Source organism: Limanda limanda, chromosome 5, assembly GCF_963576545.1.
Source record: "Limanda limanda chromosome 5, fLimLim1.1, whole genome shotgun sequence".
Lineage (NCBI taxonomy): Eukaryota > Metazoa > Chordata > Actinopteri > Pleuronectiformes > Pleuronectidae > Limanda > Limanda limanda.
In genome coordinates, this window is record NC_083640.1 from 17,246,034 (window position 1) to 17,265,760 (window position 19,727).

The following is a 19,727-nucleotide window of genomic DNA, read 5'->3' on the forward strand; positions in this document are numbered from 1 at the left end:
CCATCCACCTTAATGTTTCACATGTTCATTCTGAGAGGATTCTCTGAGTAACCCCTGCTGCTCTGCCAGCTCCAACCAGTCTGGCCTTTTCTTCTGAACTCTCATTAACAAGGCGTTTCTGGAGACGGGACTGTTTCTGTTTCCTGCAACATTTAAAATAAACTCGATCAACAGTTTTAGAAATACTCAAACATGCAACATGCTTTATTCCAACCATTCATGACACGGCCAAAGTCCCGAACATCCCATTTCCCTCTGACCTGATCAATTTGAAGCTCCTGACCTGTACCTGCATGATTGCATACATTGCACTTCATGGTGCCACACGATTGGCCAATTGCATTATCGCATGAGGTGTATAGGGGTTCCTTATACAGTGATTGGTGAGTGTACACACGCTGCTGAACTGAGCAAACCGTCAAACGCTCCTTTCTTTCACCCACTGGCTTTCGGTCAAATCTGATAATGCTGAGCGGGAGGGAGGGGGGGGGGGGGGGGGTGTCCTGCCCCGCGGCCGGGTGCAGGCCAGACGTTCACTGCTCTCGGGCATCCACACAAAATGTTAGGTTTGGGAGAAGCTGTTGACCTTGACTGTCTCTAAGCAGTACCTGGCTGTGGGGGAGTTGAATAAACTGTGAGTGGGGGGGGGGGTGTGTGTTTTAAAGCAAACCTCATGAGGTGAAGAGCTGGAAGAGGTGAAGAAAAGCCCTGAGGAAGCCGACCCTGATCCCACTGGTGAGAGCTACCCAGTCTCCATCTGGTCTTTTTCTTCACCTTTTCTCTTTTTGTCCTTATTTTTTCTCCACCCCAATTTTATTCCGTCTCTATCCTCCTTCAATCTCTCCCCGTTCATTTCCCTCCTGTCTCCCCAGCATCTTTCTTTGCTGCAGTCAAACTTTTCTTCTTTTCCTCCTTTTCATCCTGTCATCCTGCTTCCCCCCTGCATCGTGTCCCAGGTCTCTCCCTCACTCCGTCTCTCTCCCCCCTGCTTAGCCTACTTAGACCCAGAGCCTGTATTCTCCTATATACGGTGTCAGTCACAGACTCTGCTGGAGCAGCTCTCGGTCCCGGGCGCTGGGACCAGCAGCGCTGACGATTCCCATTCCAGTTTTCTAATTAGAGAGTAATTTTACACCTGCTGAATGCAATGAGCTCCCTGGTGGAGGAGAGGGCCGGCAGCGATGTGGCTCCCGAGGACCCGGCCTCCGAGCAGCCACTGTAATGTGAACTAAATACCCTCAGTTAGGTTTGTTTACAGGTGGAAGGAACCGCTCTCGTTCTGCCGGCCGACCTCTAAAGAAAATCTATTTACATCCTTCATCAAGGCCTGTGTCGCAGGTGAAATGTCATAAGGGAGCGTTCGGCTCTGTTTGCACTGCTCGCTCACTCTTTATTTCTCCGCTGTGTTTGCTTCAGCTTCTCTCAGACATCATGAGAGGAAAGGGCCACTTCTGAAAGGGCAGATCCAATGTGGGAGCTGTCGTCTTCCTGAGACGTGTTTCCCTTTGTAACCGTTGCAGTGGAACGATATTGAATTTCCCTGCTGGGAAAACAAGGGTCAACAAACCTCACTTCTTGTGTTTACTTAGCCACCTGTTTTACATTCACTGTTATTTATTGTTTCTGCCTTATTTATATTTTGAACATAAACAAGTTTCCTAAAAGTATCTTGGCACTAACTAATGAAGCTAGTTGTCATGATAATAATCATGATGGAAATTATATAACAAATTCTTATGATATTACTATGATTTTAATGAATCACTGATACTCTACTGTTTTTTATGTGTTTACTGTAACTAGGATTTTTTTTCTGTAATAAACAATGAATTGTATAACTGTACATAACTTATTGAAAATGTTGATGTTGACACTGAATAATTAGGGTTGACTTGGTTCGTTTGGCACTTAAGAGATTAAAACTTGACAAGAAAAGGTTTAAGATATGTTTTTCATTGATTCATGTGAAATGCAGTCGGAGGTCTGGGCTATAACCAAAGCGTCTCAGGCTGTAGTTACACATCACAAAACAAATGTGACAAACTGAAAGACTCTAATAATGAACTCAGTTCCCATGCTAAATTAACATGTAAAGGCCAGTTGACTCCGAGTCCCCTGATTTTATCCCGCCGTGCCCGTCCCCCTTAAAATCCAGCCTTTGCACTATGACTTTGAAAGACTTGACTTTCCAAACTTTTGCCGAACTGTGCCAGAATTATGATGATTGATGATAATCTATTAAAGCTGTTCTTTTTCTTCTGCTTCTAAGTCTATGAAACTGTTGGGTATAGATTTATACTGTGAGCCCCTGACCAGCGATAAGCTCATAACCAGCTCACACATTCATTAGGGATAATCCATCCCAAACAAAAAAATGTCTGATGGGCTTATTTATGGTCCCAAAAAAAAAAGAAACTTTCACTGTGTGTTCACCCAAAGTATTTCTCTTCTGTTTCTGTCCGGGATTGTTTTTGTCACTCACAGTTGTTTGTTCACATGAGAAATGTCCTATCAAAAGATTCCTGTCCACTGTCTGCTTATTGTTAATATTTAATACAAATAAAATAGATGAAAATATCTTGTGGAGATTGTGATTTTGGATTTTTTTGCCATTACTAACGTCAGAGTTTCCCTCCTAAAACAAGGTGTGTGTATGAGATAACTGGGACATATTGAAGCCGAGAAAGAAAGATGGATTCTGCTGTCACCTTAAAAAAAGAGCCTGCGATGCTGAATCTAACGTTGGCTCCGTCTCTCAGGCTGCGTAGATTTGGCTTCACAAATCTGTAAAGAAAAGCATGAAGGAAATCAAAGAGGGAAAGAAGATTAGAATTAAGCACAGTATAAAGAATCTTTGGAGCCATCGCTTGAAAAGAGAAAACTTTTCTCTCTGCTTCAACGTTCAAGTGGACTTTAAAAGGTTGTTCACAGCAGAGAGTACAGACAAGTGAGTTTTACCTCATTTGACATTTAGCCTCCAACCTACAGTGTTTGAGTGAGTTTTCATGTGGCGGAGGCCATAAAGTACGGAAGTGTTTAGAAAATCAATTAGGTGCAAATGAGTTTGTGCACAAAAGCGAGTTTTCGTGTGTGTGTGTGTGTTTGTAGGATGAAAACTTGACTGTTTACCCCTTGGCGAGGACCTCTGCATACTCCTAAATTCTGGACTCACTCAATAAGTGTTGGTGACGTTATGTCTATGCCTGACACACACACGCACACTTAAATATAGTATCCAAGAAGTCTATGACAATTTTTTTTTCAAATTTATATATTTATTCATTCTGCTCATCCGTTTTGAGGGTCGCTCCGAGAGGAGGTGCAGCTCTGGAGCCAATGTTGCCTTATCTATTTCCTATTTATTTTTATATATGTTTGTGTTTTATTTTTGAGTTAATCATGTAGTATATTTAGTTTAATTTTAAATCGGGTTTTTGATTTAATTTTAAAAGCTGTGATCACATTATGTAGTTTTGTTGTAAACCTGACATTGAACATGAATTTCTTATTTATCCTCAGCTGTTGCTTTTCTCCAGCTCATATTTGGTTGGTTCAAATGTGTCCTGTGGGTAAATGTCAGTGAGTCACTTATTTAAGACTGTAGAGCTGTGCTCCAAACGTATTATTGTAATGCAATGTTGATACAAATGTATCAAATAAAGTTATTTGGATAAAATAAATCGAAATAAATAGTGAGTTATTTAGAAGTAAAGCTGTGCACTGAATTTAATGTTTTCACTTGAAGAAGTGAGAAGAAACTGGACTCTTTTTTTTTTTTTCAGACTCCAGGTGAGAAAAACACTTCTTCTGTCTGGTTGAGTCCCTGCAGGTGAAACCTTCACCTCACTCTGATTATTATATAATGTGCTTTTACTGTTTCTTATATTTAAGTGCAGCAGGTTTTTATGTGGTCAACTTACGTTTGTTTCCACTGCAGATACATTCACTTGTCACAATGGTGGTAATCTGGTTATTTACATGACAACCACAGTTCAATTAGGAGAGACTTTATTTCCAATTTACAATATTTATTTTGCAAACACACAAGAATATGAATGTTTACAGTCTGTGGCATTTTAGACCCCTGTGAGATGTCATCAGGATTAGAAGGGGGTGGAGCAGAGCATCGAACAGGAATACCCCCCCGGGTCTAGACACTGGTGGTGGTTCATCAGTCAAACGATAGTTTTGGATGGCCCATATTCGTAAGAATTGTCCTATTGGACTTCGCCAATTGTGACATCCTCTGCCCTTAACCCTCAACAAGAGAAAGGAAAAACTACAAAACCTTCTTAAAAAGGAAAAACGTAGAAACCTCAGGAAGAGCCGCATGCGAGGGATCCCTCTTCCAGGACGGACAGAAGTGCAATGGATGCCATGAGTAATGGGTATATTGTCAGGCAGGTTGTTGCTTTTTTTAGTCCGCGATCAGCTCCCACCGTGATCGGGTGCCGCCGTAATCACGATCCACTGACACTATTGGATCCGTCATCAAGGTCCATGATCGCTGCCAGCATGATGTGAGATAAGGCATATAATCAGTTGAGGTCGATGAATATTTTACTGGAGACTGGAGGAGATTGGGGTGGAGGAGGGGTTATGCGCGTCACTGAAGGACGCCTGACTGCGGAAGAGAAGAGAAGGGATTTTTAAAGTTTGACAGGTGCTGAATGATTGGCTGAAAAGCCCGCGCCAGACCTGATTGGACATTTAGAAAAACCCACAATCAGCTGATCACTTTGCAGGTTAAGTGCTCCGTACGATCACCTGATCGTCTGCAGCTTCAGTCTTCCTCACTGAACTTGCGCTAAGCTTCATCTCCGCCAACTATTGTGATGAACTACGTCTGTTTTTCCTGTTGGATTCAAGATGTCTGCTGTAAGACACGGTCCAGTTCCTGCTGTTTTTTGGTGGCAATTGCTCATCCTGATTATTTGCTCTGAGGTTGTGTTAGGCCACTTAATTTACAATCAATAGGCAAATGTTTCTACAATTAGAGTAGAGAAGATTGGAGTAAGTTGTGTATTTGATACAGTTCTTGTTTTCTGAATTCAACGGCATTATGTGTTGAGGACTGCAGTCATTTCTCTGTATCTGCATCTATACTATTTCGATTTGTAATCTAAATGGATTTTTACCTGACAGTATTTTGACCTTTGGCTCATTTGGCTTCTGCGTTTCTCACAAAGCGCTGGTGTTCATTTGGTAAAAATGGAGCTGGCAGGAGCTTCAAAACATTATGAGACCCATTTCTCTGCGGCTCAAATCAAGGGAGATGTGACCAGTCAAAGATGCAGAGTTCATTTAATTAGCAGCCGCATTAGATTTAGTTTCCATAGGTTTCTCATTTGAACAAAAAACAGCATGACAGATTTTATTAAGATCTGTTGCCCAAAGGTGACGAAGTCTTTAATCCTCGATTAACTTCATTTTGCATATACTCATAATTTGTCTTCTGTGTAGAACCTGTCCAGTTTGTAAGTTACACATTATTCAATGTAACCTGCACCCCCCCCTGTGCCAGGGTGACATTTCACGGCATATTTTATTGGGACATCAAACTCTGATGACAGACCAGGGGCCCGTTTCACAAAGCAGGTTCAACAAACTCTGAGTTAAAACCTTAACTCTGGGTTGAGCAACTCTGAGCTGTCAAACTCTAAGTTTTCGGTTTCAGAACAGGTGATAACACTTAGTTCAATCAACTCAGAGTCAAGGTAACCCTGAGTGAAGCTTGTGCATGAGGATATAAAAAGCCTTCATCAATGGAACACAGATAACATGATTCACCATGGCAACAAGTGGTAAACAGCCTCGATCCTCCTACTTCTCCCCAGTGGAGTTGGAAATATTAATGACTGCGTATGCAGAAAGTGAGCATATATTTTTAAAAAGAAGCAATACTGTGGCAGCAGCAAAAGCGCGGGATCTTGCGTGGCAGGAAATTGCTGACCGAGTCAATGCGTCAGTATTAATTTGAGAAAAAAAAGAAATGTTTTGTCTTGAATGTTCCACTTATTCAACAATTATATTCCATATGTGTGTCTGTGAGCACAGGTGCAACCCAACAGGCACCAAACGGACTTGGCAGCAGCTAAAGATGAAATATAAAAATGTAGTTCAAACAGGTAAGGTATAATAAAGTACAAGCAATTGTGATGTTGTTTAGCCTGCCCTCATTAAACAGCATTTAGTGGCTACATTCAACATGTGATGGATATATTTAAGTAATTAGGGAAATCTGCAAAAAAAAGAGAAATCCCAACACTGCCAGTATTTAATATTGTCTCTATGAAAGCAACACCTAAATGCCTTTTATACATACAAGTCTCCAAAGTTGTGTTTTCTGTATGTATTTAAATTTGACCTCCATTATAGCCAACAGAAAAAAGGCTGAGGCCCGCAAAACAGGTGGCGGTCCACCACCACCACCTCTCACAGAGGCTGAAAAGATGGCCCTCAGTCAGAACAGTGGACGACCCATTGCTGAGGGCATCTCTGGGGGGAGTTCATCGGACCCACCCACGCCCCAGGTCACAGGGGCCTACATAAGAGGTAAGTTATTCAAATGAATGGCATGTACGTTAATCCTTTTTCTAGTGTTCGCTCAGTAATGGCCACCCATTCATCTTAGACACAACTTAGTTGGCACACTGATTTTTCTTGTAGCAGTAAGCTACAGTTCTTTGCAATTGGCTGCTTTTGCTTTCAGATATCAATCTATTTTAAGGTGACTCAGAGTTTGAAAAATTGTGTTTAAATTAGGTGGGGCACTTTTCTGGGTAATCATCAACTGTCTAATCTTCATTTTCTACCAGTTACTGATGGTGTAATCTGTCTCGTTGAGCCTTCTGCCATAACAGACCTCCATGCTGTTGTAAGTACTCTTAATATTCCACAGATTTTTCATAATTGGTAGAATTTAACACACACATTCTGTTTCATTACAGGAGGATGATGAAGAAACCTTATCAGCTGCCACAGAGAGGGAAGATGCAGAGAGGCCTGCTGAAGTATACACCTTTTTTTTTTAAAATAACTTTGGCTCAGTTAATAGTGTTGTTCCACAATACAACTTGCAACTTCTTTCTCTCTAACAGAGCCATGCTGGAAATTACAATGGGGAAGAAGGTCCATCAACCTCCACAGCACAGCTTACCTCAGTAAGATGTTGTTCAGCATTGACCCACAACTTACAATGACACTAAATAGACATGGCACTGAAATTCAATGTCATTTATGTTCCTATAGCTCCCTGTGAAACAACTTTACAAGGTATATTTAGAATCTCAAATAAACAAATCACACCTAGAAATGGAGCACATAAGGCTGCAGATCACCAAAACAGAAAAGGAAATACAACTGCTGGACCATCAGTTAAAGGTGGGTGACGTGCCCACAGGTGGATGTTTTTTAATTGTTTCAACAACAAAGGATTAACAACTGTACAAAATTTGTCCTTCTAGGAAATAAAGAAGACCTCATAAAATGAGATGCATATTGTCGTTCTTGAACATTGGGGAGGTGATGGGTCAGTTAGAAATGATTGACACATATCATGTCTCTAACAGCTCTTCCATCTCGTGTATCAGCAGGGGGGGTATGATTAATACCTGGATCACAGGGGGAAAGAGTAGGACATTGTTCTCCTCTAATAGTGGCAATGTTGTGGAGAACCACACATGCCACTATAATGTCACAAGCTCTCTCTGGGGTGACCCTGAGCCTACGAAGGCACTGGAACCGGGCCTTGAGTATCCCGATGGTCATCTCCACTCTGGCTCGTGTCCTGCAGTGAGCCAAGTTGTAGTGTCGCTGTGGGCCAGGCTCAGGGTCAGGGTAAGGGGTCAGCAGATAGCGCTGGCAGGGGTACCCTCTGTCTCCGAGTAGGTAACCATCGAACTCTACTATGATAATACAAGATACAGTTTGTTTCAGTTGCAATAGGAGGAAACAAAATATTTGATCATAGGATATAACTATATACTGTATATAAATTATATATATAAACTCACCACCGGCAAATCTGGCACTCAGTGTCGACTCACGAAACATTCGTGAGTCATGCACAGACCCAGGCCACTTCGCTTCCACATTGTTAATCATGTGGGCTCCATCACATATGATCTTCACAGTGGAGAACAGTAATTAGCTGTATGGTGTAGTGTATTTAATTTGGAATGTTAAAGGCTACTATTTAGGCCTACCTGCACATTAATGCTGTGGACAGATTTCCTATTCACATAATCTCCTTCATTTATTGAAGGAGCGATGATAGGAATGTGAGTGCCATCTATGCAGCCAATCACACCTGGAAACCCTAAAATATATCAAATTGACTGATTAGTGCTTCAAGTCTCAAAGCTTTATGACATAAATGAATTACTGCTTAGACTGATACCTGCAATTCTGTGGAACTCTTCTTTGAGAAGTCTGGTGGGTCTGTGACTTGGGAACACTACAAACGTGCATAGTAGCCGTTTCAGTGCAAGTGTCACATTTCGGACAGCCCGACAGACAGTTGCCTTGGACACATGCTCTGCATCACCGACGTTATACAAAAAACTGCCGTTGGCAAAAAAAACGAAGTGCAATACAAAGAATTTGCTCGGAACTGAGAGCATGTCCACGATGCGTCATGTGAGCAATGTGAGGGCTGAGAATATCGTTTATATAAATTATAGATGATGCAGAGAAACGGAAACGCTCAAACAGATACTCATCAGGGAATGATAAAACATCCAATCGGGGTCTAATAATCCTCTCCCGGTGGAGATGTCTGCGGAGTATCTGCGCCTCGACATCAACTGGCTCTTCAATAAAAGGACACGCCATGTCTGCCACTGCCTTCAGTCTGCAGGCTTCAACTTAAGAGCAGGAGAAACTCGGGGTTAGTTGAAGAAAACCTGCCAGCGAGCAGGTTAGGTTCACGGAGTATGTTGCCAGGGTAACTGACTCAGAGTAAAGCTGAACTGGCTTTGTGAAACTGAAAAACCAGAGTTTCCCTCATCTCAGGGTTAACTAACTCAGAGTTTTCACTAAACCTGCTTTGTGAAACGGGTCCCTGGACCCTGAACTGTCAACACTGCTGTCAACAAAGTACAAATGAATGAATAAGCTTACATATTTTATATCTGGCTCCATATTTATATGTATCAAGCATAGACTGTATGGTATCAAGTGTTCATACAGGATCGTGGTGGATTAGCAGTCGCATCAGAGGTTAACTGGTCGAGTTTTGTACTTTTCTCACTACAACTTGACTTCTAGACAAATCAATAACAGTTTTTGAAGTGCTGCCAGACCACTCAGTCAGCCTGTCGCTGCTGGCTGCTGGCTTAGTGTGCTGTGACAGGCACGCTTCCCTTATGTCTGCAAGCCTTGAGTGAAGGGGTGAAGTGTGTGTGTGTGTGTGTGTGTGTGTTTGCGTGTGTGCATGTGTGTGTGTGTGGGTCCGTGTGTTTGTGTGTCATAGTCCTCTCTCTCTGTAAATCAGTGTGATTGTGTTGGATCCATTTAGCTTTATCCCTTATCTGTCTCTTGCTCGCTCCTCTTCTCTTTCTCCTTCACATACATTGTCTCTCTCTCTCTCTCTCTCTTTCTCTCTCTCTCTCACTCCCCCTCTCTCGGAGCACACCATTCTTGCCCTCTCCCCCCAACCTAGCAAAGAGAACCTTATTATTGTAATGCATTACCAAAAGCCTATTAAATAGCTCAAGGCAGACACATTTACACTCAGCGCAGCAGGCAGTCGCTCACTTTTGGTACAGAGCTGCAAAATTCTCTCTCGGCTGAAGTTAGTGAGATTACACCCACAAACACTCGCTGCCAGCTCCCTGGAATCAGGCTCATTTCTCCATGTGGTATAATTCACAGCCCTAAAACAAGGGATCAAAATCAGACACAAGTCGAGCTAATGGAGACGCTCAACATCCTTTTGGACTATTAAAAGCTTCACTGGAAATAAGTAACATGCACAAGTGTTGCTCTTTCTTTGGATGGAGCTGATCATATTTTGACTGTCAATGAATTGGTAACATTGTCTGTCACTGAGAGGATCTGGAGCAGATGTGCTGGCATGTGAAAACACTGATGATTAGTGATGTTGTCAGAGTTTTTTTATATTTTAATAGCAGATGTGAAAAGGTTTGAATTCAACTCAGTCCCCTTCGGATCAGATCTCTCAGCACAGATGTTGATATATCAAGTCTGAAACGGTGCCTGTTTCCCACTGGTACTGGAGAGTTGGTGGGTAAGCTGTACAACACTCCTCCACCTGCTGGTACAGCTAAATCCTTTGTTGTTGTTGTACACTGAAGATATGTGTGGTAATGAAAAACAGAATGAATATAAGACAAGAGCATACAAGCTTTTATTTTCTGTCATTTCTTTCTAGATTGGTTAAATGACTTATGGCAAATCACTTTCAGGTTTTAGCCTCCCATCTTTCCAATGAGCAAACATTGTTTTGTCTATTGTACGAAATTAAACCAATTTAAAGCTGAGAAGCTAAAGTGAAAATCAATGAGAACAATTGCACAAATATTGGGGATTGCCAATGCATCCTAATAGCAATTAGGTCCTGGCAATTAAAGGAACAACTGATGCACTGAGTAACAGACAGAAAATCAAACTGTTGAGACAGTACAGCAGCTGTCAGTGACATCACCACCAGCCTCTGCAAGGTATCACAATCCACTATTCTAAGAAGACTAAAGAAGGAGAAGATGAGGTGCAGATGCTCAACAGTAAAACTCAGATACCAGACTGGAATAAAGGTTGAACAACAGAGATGAGCTCGAATGTGTGATGGACAAATGAGACTCAGATTAATCTACAACAAAGGGATGGAACGGCCCATTGTGGGATCATGGGATGATGTCATGGCTGTGAGCTGCACAGGATCACTGATCTGTATTAACCATGCAAGTCATGATGGCAACATTAGGATTGAGAAGCCTAGAGAAATATTTGTTTCTGCCAATTTATAGAGAAATGCATCCAAATCCATCATGCAGCGAGACAGTGACCCAAACTAAACTGCCAACACAACAAAAGAGAGATTTTAGACTGAAGGGAGCAACTGCCTGAAACAAACAAGGACTGAAAGAGGTAAAGGGATGGACCAGTTTGGTGAAGTCAGCTAGTTACACACTTGATAAAGTTATTGCATGTCAGGGTATCTTGCGCAACCAAATATTACATGTTTTATTTAATCTAACATTAAAAACACACTTTTTTAAATGTCATTCATCTGAACACAGGGAGCTCTGATGCATCTCTGTTGCTGAATGTCAATTCTTGGTTCTTGTCTCATGTTCATCCTCTGATCTTAAAACAGAATGTCTTCAGTTAACAAAGAAAGGAACTGGCCCTGCTATTCCAGTCGTTTTGAGGGGACTGTAATGGAATCTGCTCTTCTCAGTCTCAAAGATACAAACGGTGTCAAATGTAATTTCCTTAGCTTAACTTTTTACTAGACCTCTGGTTGTCAGAGTCTCCTAACAGTGACTGAAAGAGAGAGAGTATGTCTGAGTGCTCTTGCCAAGTTGCAAGATGTGAACAAGAAGCAAGAATGATAATTTTCCCACAACTTGCCTGTGGTGGACTGTGAGATGATTGCAGACCACATGAGTAATCTTGGCTGTTTCACACACGGAAACCCAAAACAGTAAATCCATTTGGAGGGATGGATAAGTGTACTACACCGAGCCAAGATCCCACTTATGTTCATGTTATACGCAAAAGACGGCTATCTAAATATAAAGGTGATTATTGGAGCTGTCCTCCTTTCATTTTGGATATAATGACGGGTCCAAGAAACATTTCTCAAAGGAAATCTTTCTTCATCTCCAATTACATCTCTCAGTTGTAGGAATGTGAAGACAATGTAACAGGACAACATAAGATGGTTAGTGTTTTAATGGACTTCTAGATGTAATACTTATTTACTTATTTAATAAATGATTACCTCTGCCAAGGAGGTTGTGCGCTCCCCTGTCCATTTTGTTAGTTTGTTTGTCAGCCACATTATGCAAATCACTACTGAATGTTTTTCTACAAAGGACATGAGTCAATAAAGAACCCATTCAATTTTGGCATGATTCTAGACAAAGGCGGGTCTATTTTTTATTATATATGTGTTTTATCTTCGGTATGTTACTAGAAAATCTCAACCTGTAAGGTGTTTGTTTTTATTTGAAGCAAAATCCCAATTCCTTAGTAAAGTTGGCCATGCAGTGAAGGTGAAGCTGCTCAATTGTATATGTGATTTACTTTTTAGTCCAGTAAGTCCAGCATATTGCCACTTAACTGTTGAGAGTAGCTTGTCTAAACTCAATAAACAAAATCAATAAGTCCTTAAAAGGAAAAAATGAAAATCAAATGTATCTACATTAAATGTTGCCCAAGTCTGCCAGCATCAAACAGACTCACCCCCTGGAGGAGACACCAAACTATTGAAAGACAAAGTCACGTGTAGATGTGTTGTGTTGATCAGTATTTGAGTGAACCACCAAGCTTCTAATTTACCACCTGTGGTTTCACAGGAACTAAGTCAGTCTCTGTCTTTCTTTGTAGTTCTGTATTTTGCTCTCATATAACTTTGTAGCTCTCAGCAGGCCTCGGTGTATTAGTCACTACACATTACTAAACAACAAAGACGCATCACTGCCGGCTTGATGATGCAAGAGGCAGCTTTAGTGGGCAATGATGAAGTCTGAAACTTCATTTGCAGTATTCCTTTGACACGCAGCCCTAACATGTAGCATATCCTGTAAAAGTAATTCTGTTTTAAGTGAAGTGCATTAGATACAAAGGAGTCACAACATTCAAGGATAATGGCTTAAAAAACATTGAATGGCTCTCAGGAGAGTGCGTTCTCCTGCCAAGGTCCAACAGTCCCCTTTTAATAAAGCTGCTCCAAACTTCACAATCATTGATGAGTTAAAAAACGAGACCTGTCAGGATGAGGTGTTCCCCCTCCGGCCGCCTCGAAGGTGCTTTGACAGATACTGAAGAAGAGACAAGATTGTTGAAAGCTTTCCACCTCCAGTCTTTGTTCAAATTAGTTTGAGACTTTCACAATCTAATTTACGTACGTTAGCTGCACAAACATTGTAGTGTCTGCTTTGATTTTCTTTTTTTCCAGTTGAATGTTGAAGCATCGCGCCCACTCAATCTGTAGAGCATTAATCTAAAGGCTTATTTATTCTGTACGAAAAGAGATGAAGCCATTTCCAATGATGTAGCCATCACTGCTTAGAAACTTCCATGCGTTCCTGACTTTGGCACGATTGTTAAGCAATACACCCACTAGAGGGCAGTGCAGTGTCAAGAGTTTCTGACAACTACAAACAGAAAGTTGTGATAATGTATGTCTGAGTTTGCACCTATGCCATGCTAAATTATCATTAAAAAGACGCGTGTACTTTCAATAAGACTTGAAAAGTATTACAAAAACTTTCCGCCATTGTTGAAATTTCTTCCTGGTGTTCCACTGATCGTCTCGCTTGAACTATTGGTTCCACTGGCCTCCCAGTTACAACCTTGTTTTGTCCGTATTCATAAGCTTTCTGATTTGCACAAATATTGAGGAAGTGAACACAGAGTAAAGAGAGAGAACTCCGTCCGTTTCTGTACATTTATCTAACATTGAGTCTAATTGAGCCATAATTATAAATGTAAGAATGCTCAATTGCACAAACATTAAGAACTGTTCCCAGTTTGTTTCTCTGCTCCTCTCCCCCTAACTTGTAACGGCTAATTAAAACCAATTATCCAGTCCCATCATGCTCCTCACTGTTGGCTTGGGGATGGAAGCACATGGGGTCGCCAGCCGCTTCTTTTCACTGTGCAGTGGGCAACTTCACCTGGAGCGTACATCGCATGCTGAGGTGCATGCGATCAACATCAAACAGTCATTTGTACAGGAGCCCCAACCAATCAGGAGGAGACAGGAGGGAAGTGACAGGGACATGTTCCCTCATCGGTTCCCTACTCATACAGGACCAGACTGGAAGTACTTGCACTGCTGGAAGCTGAGTGCTTTGCTCCCGGGCCACTGAGCTCCGGAGCTTCCCACAGAGATATTTTATTGATATTGGCAGGACATTAATGACCACATATATGCTTTTGATGTTACAACTACACAGTAAATGTGCATAAGAGATTTAACTGCCATCCACAAAAAGATAGTGCTGGGGGCTCTCTGCCTTGCTCAAAAGTGCTCTCCAGCCGTGTGGCTTCCTCACCAACACTCCCCCACCCTCAGCACTCGGTTCAGTGTGCTTGTTTGCATCATCCTCATAATGGTGATTCACATTTGTTGGCCCTGTCAGCCCACAGTGTGTTCTTTCACTCCTGCACTCTCCCTCTATACCGCCGTGTGTGAAGCCAGAGATTTCCCCGATACGGCTCGACTCCTGAACACAGAGGCGTTGTGTGACTCTCCGCTGCACCGCTCCCGAATACACGGGAACAGATTCCGCCTGACATTTTTAGAATGTTGTTCTTGTGCTTGAATTCCGGCAGTTGGCGTAACAGTTGGCATAGTTTTATGTGAACGTACTCTGCAGTGCTCATGTTGCCCACTCAGTGTCTTTCTGCTCTTTGCCACTGGACTACCATGCGTACAACACGAGACACATTTAGCCTCGGCTTTTACAGAAGCAGATGGTGGGGTATTATGTGGACGATACTGTTATCCACTGTTGACTCTTTAGTCAGCCCACTCAGCATCTCTGCCTTTTTCCTCCTCCACTGAGACTCAAAATATTAAACATAATAGCCCATTTTTGGCTTATAAGAGGAATCTGGCACACTGAAGAGCTTAATTTTGCTGCCATTCATCTTTCATCACTTCCTTCCCATCCTCTCCTCCATCAGCCCCCCCCAGCTCTCTTTCTTATCTCAAGTTGGTAAATATGAACCCATCATTGTAGAGACCAAGAGACCGGGATTGCTTTTGCTCCCATGGTTGGGCAGTTTCAATCTGCAGGGGGCTTTCTTAAAATAACTTTCTTAAATCATTCCTACTGTGGCTTTCGTGGTTCATTCCCACGGGATATAAGGATCAGAGGAAGAGGCCGAGAGACACCACTGACAGAAGAGGGTGGTGTGAGTGAACCTCACATTGAGAGATAATGTTAGAGGACAGGACGGACATTTGAGAAAGGATAGGTACAACCGGAAGGAAAACAAGATTGTATTTGGACTTCAACAAAGGTTACTGAGTGGCAGCAGATCCATTCATACAAGGAGATTCTGTCAGTACTGCATGTGCTCTTTTGGTGTGTGTCTACCGCAGTGCAGCTTCCTCTTTGAGGAAGAGTGTGTGTGTGTACACTGTTGTCAGTGTTGTGTGTGTTGTGTGTGTGTGTGTGTGTGTGTTTGTGCCTGTGCCGCGTGCTCTGCGGCTGCAGCAGTTCTGACAAGGGACCACAGCAGTGACAGCAGGCTCATTTGCTGCATGATTATCGACGGGGTTGTTGCGACTGAGAGGAAAGGCCGCCTACGTACACAGTCACACACTTTCTGTTACACACAGAGACACACACACACACACACACACACACACACACACACATAGACACACCACACTGTTTCTTGTTTAAGCCAATTATGCAGGCCAGTAACCTGCCATATGGTTCCGCTAGTTCAGAATCTGTATTTGTGTTGTGTGTGCGTGCGTGTGTGTCCGTGTGTGTGTGTGTGTGTGTGTGTGTGTGGATGGTGTCATTATAACACAGACAGTTCAAGCCTAAGGCCACAGAGCAGATGACAAAGAAAGAGAATCTTAACCAGTACAAACAGGCCGGCACTGGCGAGGCAACTGTCTGAGCGACATGTTCAAGATGGATCAAAGAAATGTCCTGTAAATTACTAATTCATGATCTTGAATGTCAGTCATACAGTGAAGAGATATCTATCTTTTGGATGAAGCATCAATTCCTACAGACAGACGTGAATAAGGTGGATGGAGTCGAGGGTAATGATGTCATTGCCACCACCACTTTAATCCATCATGGATGATGGATTGGAAAGATCACTGTTGCTGCAAAGTCACAATGTGACACTTAAGCACCATTTACTTTTTTTCTGATTTGTTGTCAAGGAAATCTGAAAGTTGTGAATGAATCAGTTGTTTATGCAAAAAATAAAATTTCCCAATAATAAGTGTTTCGTTATTAATTTATCTGTTTTAAATATAAAATCTGACATAATATAACTAAAATTAACTAAACAGAATACTGTGTGAATAACATGAGGAGACATTATTTGTTCTTTTGGACTCTCAGGATAATCCATGATATTTCAAAACCTGATAGACTGCCCACCTTTTTTTTTGAGTGCTGAAAAGAGTAACCAGAGATGAGACAGTCCCTGGCACCTGCTACTACTACTACTACTACACACACACACACACACACACACACACACACACACACATGCACACAGAAATGCACACACTTGTACGCACGAAGACTCACGCACAAAGCTTAAGAAGTCTGGGATTAAAGTAAATAAAACAGGAATGTTCTTCTGAGCATGAATGTGTGTATGTGGTCTCACGGTCTTGCATCTTTTGAGAAAGTGAAGCTTGAAGATAATCAGCCACAATTACATCCAGTGTGTCTGTGTGGAACAATGAATCACAAAGTGATTCATTGTTCCACATTAGACAACAATATAAAAACATTATCCCCCCCTCTCAATGATATACATTCAGTTTGTAAAGGCAATGAGCTGTTTCCACAGTTATATACATCTAAATACTGTCACAATTCATCCTTCTATCATTCCTTATATCCTTTTATCATTTAATAAATATTAGAAAATTTAAAGGTAATTCTCAAAAGGTACAGCATAAGGCTGTAACATAAGTAAATGTATTGTATCGTCAAACTGTTCCTCTGCTTTGGAAATGTAACCACTGTGACAACCAGCTGATCTGTACCAAGACAAACCTGCACAACAAGGGAAATCAAGCAGGTGAAGCGATCGCTCAGCTGCTAAATTGTTGCTCAACAAAGTGTAACATTGGTTCAGATATCTGTGTGATTTTGGACGATGATTGTGATTAGGGGCCTTTATCTGAATCAGAGAATGAGCCAGTGTTTCTGCAACGTGCCTCGAGGTAGCACAGGGAAATGCTAATGTAGCCTCAGACATCCATTTTCTGCCAACTAAGACAATCAGAGATCTATAACTGATGCAGCAGTGTAATGATGTTTTTAAACCTGAAACCAAGGTTGTGGTCTTGTTACATTTGATCCTGTTAGTTTTGGTTTCACACTGTTCTTCAGGGAGAGGACTGAAGACTTTAGTATGACATGCTCACGTCCTCTCATCATCACCTCTGCCCGCTGCATCTCCCTATGCCTCACATTGATTTGCTTGTAGAGGGCAGTGTGTCTCAGTGTGTTTTCAATTTGGCAATTATATAAGCTAACGTTTTTTTTTTTTTACAAATTGCAAAGAAATTAAAGTCTTTCTGCTCGAACAGAGTTAATCAATAAACATGTTGACTTTGTTAATTCCATTGTCAATGTAATCTTATGGTATTACCACCAGTATCCGTCCCAACATGGACGTGGAAGAATTACAAACCAGACTGCAAGCAATCCTGCGACCGCTTCTGCTTCTTTTTCTTCTTCTATAGTTTTCATGCTGTGTCAACTTAATGCAACGTCTGAACTATCCAAAGAAAACCTTTCCCCACAGCTAATGATGCAAACTAGGGCACCTTTCACACCTGTTCTTTCGTTTCAGACTAAGCGGAAAAGTCTGAAGGTCCGAAACAAACAGGGTAGGTGTGAAAGTGCCCTTTGTCTACGTTCTTAACACTTCATAAAACATGACGAGTCACATTACACCCAAGTTTGAAAGCATCACAATACAAACAAATACAAACAAGTACCGGTTCGTACCGGAACCGATCTGATATACAGTAGTTTTTTTTGGAAGAGTCTGGTCTGCAGTCGGAGACAGAATTTCTGAAAACTGGAGCAAGATGAAACCTCAGCAGACACTGCCACGAAACCAGCATACCTGTTGCACCTTCCATGCTGTGGTACCAGTGATGTTTGTGCTCCAGGCAAGATCATGCAACCAAGTCCCCCCTACACACAAGCACACACAGACACACTATTGCACTGCAGCACGAAACATCACGCAGGAACCCAGAGCACACACTGAACTGATGTGATTCATGAATATGAGGAGTGAAATGTTTGCAAGTAAAGGAGATGATAATATTAGAATAACATTACAGTTGATTCCATGCATGGCTGAAGATGATGAAGATACATTTAAGCAGAGTTGTAGGCAGGCTTGTGAAGATACACTATTTGCTGTGCATCAGTCTATGGCTTCCCACTTAGCTCGGTTCTGCCAAAATGTTACATAAGAGGGTAAAAATAAACAGGACGACACAGACTTCATCTAACCTGTCGACCGGCTGACTTATAAATCAATTCTGTCATAGAATATTGCTCCTGTTATATCTTTCCCTTCATTACTTGTTCACTTATTTTAGAGTTATAATTTTTGCTACCTTCTCTCTTTCTTTTGGGAATCAAATTGATTTTCATTATTTACTTTTGATATTTTCATTTACTCTCCTTCCAAAATATCCTTGATAGAGGCAGCCGCTGGTCCGGGAGCAACAGACTAAATCACTCACTGCCACTTCAATCCACACAAATGTTATTGTTTAAATGCAGACGTTCATCTGCGTCATTTCTTTGGCCAAAGCCCTACGAAGAGCATCTTCTGCAGAATTCAACTAAACAAACTTGTATGGCTGAGGTGCAGAACTACACCCCCGTCCATGTGTTTGTTTGCCAGCAGGATTATGCAAAAACTACTGAACAGATTTCCACAAAACTTAGGGGAATGATGGGAGATGGGCCAAGAGAGAACCCATTACATTCTGGCATGGTTCCGAACAAAGAGGCACGCATGGATCTTAATGAAATAATTAAGGCACATTTTGGAGTCTTATATCTATGAGTCCGTGCAATTTGGTGCAGCTCCAAAAAAATATATTGGATCTTACAGATTTGCATCTGGTATCTGAAGGGCACAGTTGGGTTTGGGTGGAGGAATATGCTCTTGTGAGCAATTCTAGTTTGTGCTGTTCTTGAGTTTCGACTTCTGAGAGGAGAGACCAGTGTTTTTGTGCATTTAGTGCAAGAGTTCTGTGAGAAGTGCCGCTGTGAAAATCCCTGCTGAGCCGTTAGAAAAATGTGCACGGTGATACACATTCTTTACTACCGCCTACCTTCCTCGGCTTGCTTCATCTACCCTCTACCCCACTGGCTGCAATCAGCTCTGTAATTTGAGGTAGCTCTGGTCCGGACATGGCCCGGCCACTTTTCCAACGACCTGAAATTGTCCCTACCCAGAGTGAAGGCTCACTTGCTGCCAAATGATGAGAGTGCATGTTACTGTGCTAGTGCCTCTGCTAATGCTTAAACTAAAGTAACTATAATTACTTTATGATGATTGATCAATCTGCTGCTTGTTAATGGTGGGGCAATCAATTCGTTCTGATTCACTTGTGTGTTTAAGTTGCTGTTTTGAGAGGAAAAATTCAACCTCATTCTGTTATTTCTTATTATTTTGTTCTCATTCACTGCTTCATAAAGGAAAGCCATTCTTTATCACTGATCACTTGAAATCCAGAAATAAACTGTCTATGCTTTCCTCCTGCAGTTTATTTC

At 41.8% G+C, this 19,727-nt stretch overlaps 2 protein-coding genes across 2 annotated transcripts; one reads left to right on the plus strand and one right to left on the minus strand.

Annotated features, from left to right (window-relative positions):
• The first annotated feature begins 1,147 nt into the window (after positions 1-1,147).
• LOC133002128 (uncharacterized) lies at positions 1,148-7,487 on the plus strand. The gene is made up of 8 exons (XM_061071889.1): positions 1,148-1,218; positions 6,058-6,128; positions 6,379-6,555; positions 6,819-6,877; positions 6,951-7,013; positions 7,101-7,163; positions 7,252-7,383; positions 7,467-7,487. Exons 1-8 carry the CDS (start codon positions 1,148-1,150, stop codon positions 7,485-7,487), a joined length of 657 nt encoding a protein of 218 aa, XP_060927872.1.
• On the minus strand, positions 7,378-19,304 carry LOC133002129 (putative nuclease HARBI1). Its single transcript, XM_061071890.1, has 4 exons — positions 19,286-19,304; positions 8,208-8,320; positions 8,016-8,127; positions 7,378-7,907 (listed from the first exon to the last, which is right to left on the minus strand). Exons 1-4 carry the CDS (start codon positions 19,302-19,304, stop codon positions 7,537-7,539), a joined length of 615 nt encoding a protein of 204 aa, XP_060927873.1. The 3' UTR covers positions 7,378-7,536.
• Between the last annotated feature and the right edge of the window lie 423 nt (positions 19,305-19,727).